At 45.2% G+C, this 6,492-nt stretch overlaps 1 protein-coding gene across 1 annotated transcript in view; it reads right to left on the bottom strand.

Moving 5' to 3' along the window:
• Nucleotides 1–5,660, bottom strand: part of CST7 (cystatin F (leukocystatin)) — a 15,591-nt gene extending 9,931 nt beyond the window's left edge. Inside the window, exon 1 of the mRNA XM_006860756.1 lies at nt 5,591–5,660. Within this exon, the coding sequence (XP_006860818.1) occupies nt 5,591–5,660 (70 nt within the window). The remainder of the gene's footprint in view (nt 1–5,590) is intronic.
• Nucleotides 5,661–6,492: the final 832 nt, after the last annotated feature.

The raw sequence follows: 6,492 nt of genomic DNA, 5'->3' as shown, positions 1-6,492 counted from the left end.
AATCCTGAGTAATATCAGTTTTACTCTTAGAAAACGATGGGATCCATATATCTACAAATTGCTTAAACGTAGTATTTTAAGATTATGTGAATACTAACAAAATTGTTTTGTAAAATCTTTCTACATTGAATTACAACATTGTTACATTATTAGTAACTAAGTAGAAGCCTTTTGAAAAAAAATTTTCTCCTTTTCCTTTAATTACTACTTCATTCACAAAAAAGTTATTGATAGATATTCACAAGTACTAATTAACCACAATATTTTAGCTAAAACACAAGGAAATTTGACAAAAGCATTGACTTGTATTAAGATCAGATAAAATTCTCATTGGGCAACAATGACAACTCTGATAGAAGCCCCTTGTTGTTTTTGTTGGTGGTGGTAAGGAGTACCTTAGAAGTTTCAAAAAGTAAATTTGCATTGGATTTTAGCTTTGTAGGTATATTGATACATATAAGCTGGGTTTATGGAATGTTTTTGCTGTTATAACTAGCCACAGAGATAGTCTTAGAAAAAATACATATTTTTTGAGTAAAACACTACACAAAACTTCCATAGACATTTTAGTGTCACCTGGTATAATTTGCACCCCTGCATATTGTATCTGCTTCTAGATACAACATATTCTTAAATAATTTTCATAAAGTTACAGAGACATGAAGAACAATATTGATGTTAGTTTCTCACTGCAAAGAATGGCAATTCCAGAACGCTTAAATGTGCTCCTGGGGAGCTGTACATAGACTAAGAGGCAATTTTTAGAGTAGAACGAGGAGGTACTGAATGGTTTAAAGTAAGGTGTGTGCCAGGGTTATATCCTTTCACCATACTTGTTCAGCTTGTATACTGAAAACTCAACAGCAATCTAAGTACATGGAATATATGATGAAGAATGTGACATTAGGATTGGAGAAAGATTCATTAATAACTTGCTATATTTAGATGATACACCATTGCTTGTTGGCAGTAAAGAGGACTTGAAATACTTAATGATGAACAGCAAAGACTATTGCCTTCAGTATGGATTGAACCTCAATGTAAAGAAAATGAAAACCCTCCCAACTGGACCAATAAATAACATCATGATACACAGAAAAAAGATCAAAACTGTCAAAGACTGCATGTTGCTTCGATTCCACAATCTATGGTCATGGAAGCAGCAGTCAAGAAATCAAATGATGTATTTAGCACACTGCTACAAAAGACCTCCTTAAAGTGTTAAGAAGCAACAAACTTACTTTGAAAACAAAAGTGTACCTGATGCAAGCCATGGTATTTTTCAGTTGCCTCATATGCCTGTGAAAGTTGAACAATGAATAAGGAAGACTATAGAAGAATCGATGTATTTGAAGTATGGTGTTAGGGAGGAATATTGAAAATACCATGGACTCTAGAACATACAAATCTGTCTTAGAAGAAGTACAGCCAGAATCCTGCTTAGAAGCAAAGAGAGTGAGATTTGTCTTTATACTTTGGACATATTGTCAGGAGGATCAGTCCCAGGAGAACAACATCATGGTTAGAAAAGTGAAGGGTCAGTGAAAAAGAGAGAGACCCTCAATGAAATGGACTGGCACAGTGGCAACTACAATAGATTCAAACAAAAGCAACACTTTCCAGGATGGCACACAGTAGCTTTTTGTTCTATTGTGCACAGGGTCGCTGCGAGTCAGAAATGACTTGACGGCATTAAACAACAACATTTCTTAAATGTAGGCTTCAAACCAAACTTCGTCAGCTGTCTCACATTTGCCTAAACAAATACTGGAAGCGCCATTTTTAATTTTTGAAAAGTTTCAAAGTCAAATCTGTTTTTAGTATGATTGTCCAAGAGAAATTAGCAGGGAAAAGCTACTTTTTAAGAGTAAATAGATAAACAACTGTCTTAGCATTGACTTTGACGCTTGGTGACTCAAGTACAAGAGGATGCACTGCTATTAGATTCTGTTTCATCCTTACAATTGCTAGCATGTTTGAGTTCATGGCTGTGGCTAATATGCCAGTCCATCTCATTGAGGATCTCCCTTGCCTTTGCTGGCCCCAGGGTGAAAACCATGCCTCTAGATAAGAGCTACCTGCCCACCCTCCATTGCAAATAAAATTCCCTGACGGTCTCAAATGGGGAGTTTGTGCTGGGGAGCTCCTCTTCTATTTAGTTGGAAAAGGGCCAGTGTTTTACAGGTACCTGGATTCCAACAACTTACTCCTGGGAGTGTTTTAGGTAGGGTCTGGGAATCTAGGGAAAACCCCAGCTTGCAAAGCCATTCAATGGGAAGAAAACAAGATGTCCTTCTAGGTCATCTGAAAGGATTTTCCTGTGAGTCTGAGCTGGCTGTCGCCTGGGCCAGGCACAAAACAAAGTGCTGGGGACCTTTAGGAAGGTCTCCAGTTAGGGTGTGGACCTAGAGCTTCCAGTCGGTGGAGTGTGCCTGCGGATGGGTTGGATAGGTAAATGCTAGGCATACTGTAGACAAATCACCCAGTGCTCCCCCTAGGGGCACACCCACCGACTGTATTCTGAGTTCTAAGGAAAATAGGGGAAGAGGCTTATCCTTTTGAGGGCACATGTGTCCCCTGGTCCTTGGCTTTCCTGAGTGTGAGCCTGGCTTTGCCACTTGCCGGCTGTCCAGCCAGGGCAGAGTGACATGCAGATGTCATAATTGTGATAACATGCAACATCAAATAAGCAATGTGGCCAAATACATCCCACAGAGAAAAAAAATCATGAAACACAATAGCTAAGCCAGTGGCCCTTCACTGGGCCCTGACACAGCCTGCCTGCGGAAATAGGTTCTGCTGCTGAGCAAGAGCATGGCTGATTGGCTGATGGGCATCGGTGTTGAGATTTGAGGTTGAAATTCCCCCAGAGTATAAACATGAGTGAACTATTTGGAAGTGTTGCAGCAAGCGGATCCTACCTCTTACAGTCAATAACCCCTCAGAGTAACCCTCAGAGCCAGGCCAGGGGACCTGGAGAGCTATGGTGGCAGAGAAGAAGGGCATGGGAGAGGGCCAGAAGCACCAGTGTATATGGGACCTAGTGCAGGTGGGTGGGGGCACACCTGTATGGGATAAATGAGGACTGGAGGACATTGGGGAAGTGCTGAGATCCTGTGGGTGGGAAAAGGTCAGTGAATGAAGAGGAGTCCTTGTGTTGAGAGTAGGGTTCACATAAGAAAGAAAAGAAATCATGAGGATACGAAGCCAGGTGGTGAGGGTTCTATGGTTTGAGTTGGAGAACAGTGTTTAGAGAGGCAACAGAGGAGAAATAAAACTCAAATCAGACAGTATTCAACTCCTAGGTAGAGTAGCATTTGTTCATAACTATTCTGATGGGCATGGCGCTGTGGGTTAATGCGCCAGACTGCAAAGCCATTTGAACTGCAAGGACAGTGGTTCAAGCTCACCAGCTGCTCCTCGGAAACCCTATATAGGGTCGCTATGGGACGGAACCGACTCGATGGAACTTAACAACAACAATATTCACTTGGTAACTACCCAGCCAGCTGCTGAGTGTAATTGTTCTGTATAGTAAGGTCACACCCACTATGGCTTACACGCATTTACACTCCCATATGCATGCACATCGACAGACACATGCAGATCCACACAGATATAAGCACATACACATGTACACAGATGCACTCATAGTCACACACACATACGCACACCTGCACTCAAACTTAGACATGCATGTCAATATACACACACATGCAGACATACATAGATACTTACAGGCACACATGAACTCACACACATACTTGCCCAAGGGCCCCTCCCATGCAGTCTCATCTGAAAAGATACCATATCAAGCTGTGCTGGGGAAAGGGCATTATCAAAGTTGACATCAGAGCAAGTGAGCTTCCCAAAGAGATTGCAAATCAGAAAGAAGAAGGGTTTTTCATCTCAACCGTTACAAAGGGCTGAGGAAACAAATGTAGCAATTTCCTAAGGCCTGGAAAGCTCAGAGAAGGGAAGCTGCCTCAGGGGCTCAGCTTCCGTTCAGGAAGTTGGTACCTGGGAAACCTGGTTTTGGGGAGAAGCTAGATCTCCCACCCCACCCTTGAGTCCCTGTCATCCCTCCAGGGGAAGGTTCTGGAGGTGCATGATGGGAATACTTGGGATCCAGAACTTGGGTCTCCATCTCTGCTTGTCCAGCAGAAAGAGGAAATGAAGAATCCTCATTTTGCAGATAGAAGTCTGAATCCTTGCTGAGGCTGCTACTAGTCAGGTAGAGGAGTCACGGGAGCAGTCACATCCCTGTCAACGGGGGTGTCACCAGCATGCCCAGGAAAGCCTGTGGTGACAGACTTAGGAGCACAAGCCCCCAGTCCATGAGCAGCCCTGCTCAGTGCTTGGCCTGCACACTTCCACCCATCCTCTCCAGTGTCACCCATTTTACGGAGATATTCCAGGATCCATGGTACAAGCATCTGAGGAACATCCAGACCCCACCCAAGGCTCTGTAGAAGGGCAGGTCTGATGGGAGGGAGAATTGGTTTGGGTGGGTGAGACCATCTTTGACATCTTTGATGGTACACTAAGGGTTGATGCGGGAAAACACTCAACACCTTGAGAGGGAAGGAAGGCCCCCATCACTGACCAGTGTTTCCTATTGTAAGGATTGTCCCACATAACCTGCTACTATCCCACTCTTTAGATGGAGAAGCAGGTGTAGAGAATCACATCTGAGAATAATCAACAGTGAGTCTGAAAAACAGGATCCCAGTCCACACTAAGACAGAGGATCAGGCTGGAGGAGAAGCCCTGTGAGATGTCAGTGGCCAGCTGGGGCAGTCAGTGAAGCACCCAGTGCTTTGGAGGCAGCACAAAGGAGTGAATCATATTTGCTGATCCCATAAGTCTATCATGGCGATCAGAACAGGAACCCTTGGGCTACCCTATCCCACAGCACCTGCCCAGGGACCCGAGGCTATGTCCCCATCTCAACATCCAGATTCACCATGTGGGGATCCCATTCCTTATGTCCAAGGCCTTCCTGAACACCTTATGCCTGGCCCCCTGTGGCTAGACCCCTGTCCTCTTCTGGAGAGAGACGGCAGAAATCAGCCAGTTTGACTTTGCTACCTAGTAGGCAGTTGAAACCATGATAGATCCACTCAGGCCTTTGAGACCAGCTCCTCTGGTTATGGTGATGGGGGCCTCTTATCTCTATCAGTCTCAATGCTTAACAAGTCTGAATACTAAGGGTCATCAACCCCTTTGTTTGTGAGGGTGGGGAAGAAGGGAAGGCAGGTGCTTCCTGGCTGTGCCAAGTAATCAAATGCTGCAGAAGCAGTTTTCAGGAAGTTGGAAGTGTTGAAAGGTCTCTCAGTCCAAGCATAGGGCCAGCTGTCAGGTATGAAGGTAAGCTATCAGATAGCAACCCCTGACAAGGTACATGCTGATAGTGGGAGAATAGGAGCCATCAGGAGACTCCTCAAGCAGACATTCGCAGATCCCCACTGAACCAGTTCCCTTGTCCCCAATCTTCTCCCAGACAAAATCCCTCCCTGAGCTGAGTGCAGTAGACAAGATCAGAGGGTGCAAACGCAGAGAACACCTAAGCAGGCAAACAGCTCCTTACCTCTGGAAGGGCTCTCCATGGCACTCACAACAAGGCAGCAGCAGGCCAGCAATGTCCACGCTGACCGCATGGTGGCTGTGTGGGAGCCGGCCCAATGGAGAATGGTGTCTGGCAGTGCTTGTGTCCTGTAGTATCCCGTGCGAGCAAGAGGCCTATGAAGAAGCGGAAGGGGGAGGAGCACCCCTGCTGCCCAACAGGATGGGGTGGGGCGGCTATGGTGTGGATGGGGGTTTCTTAATGAATCATTCTGATCAAAAGTTCTTTCCCTCCAGATCTATATGCCAAACCTCAAGCGCTTCCTCTCTGCAAATTTCGAAGCCACAAATATTTTGGGGGGTGGGGATGAGACATGAGACGTGTGCTTACTTCACACATAGAGACGATACATCATATTAATAAAACAACAACAACAAAACAGCAGAGCATTTCAGAAGCAGAATCTCTGGGGTTTCTTCTCCAGATGATATTCCTTCCTGGAAAGACTCAGGTATGCTGTGGAGTCCCAGCAAGAGACCAGTATCTCTGGTATGAGTCCCACATCCAGCAGAACCCAGGTAGACTGGGATGCAGGGAGCCCAAGGGCAAGGAGAATACTGGTGTGCAAACAGCTATGCTCTAACATTCCCTGGGCCCCTGATGGTTCAAAGACAGGTCAGCCCAGTTTTTTACTCAAAGTTGGCACAGAAAAGGAAAGGGCAGTGTTTGTTCCAGAGACTCTGTCCCATTTCTTTTAAGTCTGAATGCAGCAGAAACCTGCATTCCAGAAAAGCGTCCACTCTTACACTTGGGACAGACTCAGTGTCTCTCTCACTGGGCTGTGGTGAGGATTTGGCTTTGAAAAGAGCCTCTGCCACAAACACAGCTCCAGGGAGGTTCATGACTTGCTTGAAACTTCCAGGCAG

Source organism: Chrysochloris asiatica, unplaced genomic scaffold, assembly GCF_000296735.1.
Source record: "Chrysochloris asiatica unplaced genomic scaffold, ChrAsi1.0 scaffold00039, whole genome shotgun sequence".
Taxonomy (NCBI): Eukaryota; Metazoa; Chordata; class Mammalia; order Afrosoricida; family Chrysochloridae; genus Chrysochloris; species Chrysochloris asiatica.
This window is presented reverse-complemented; position numbering and strand designations above follow the sequence as displayed.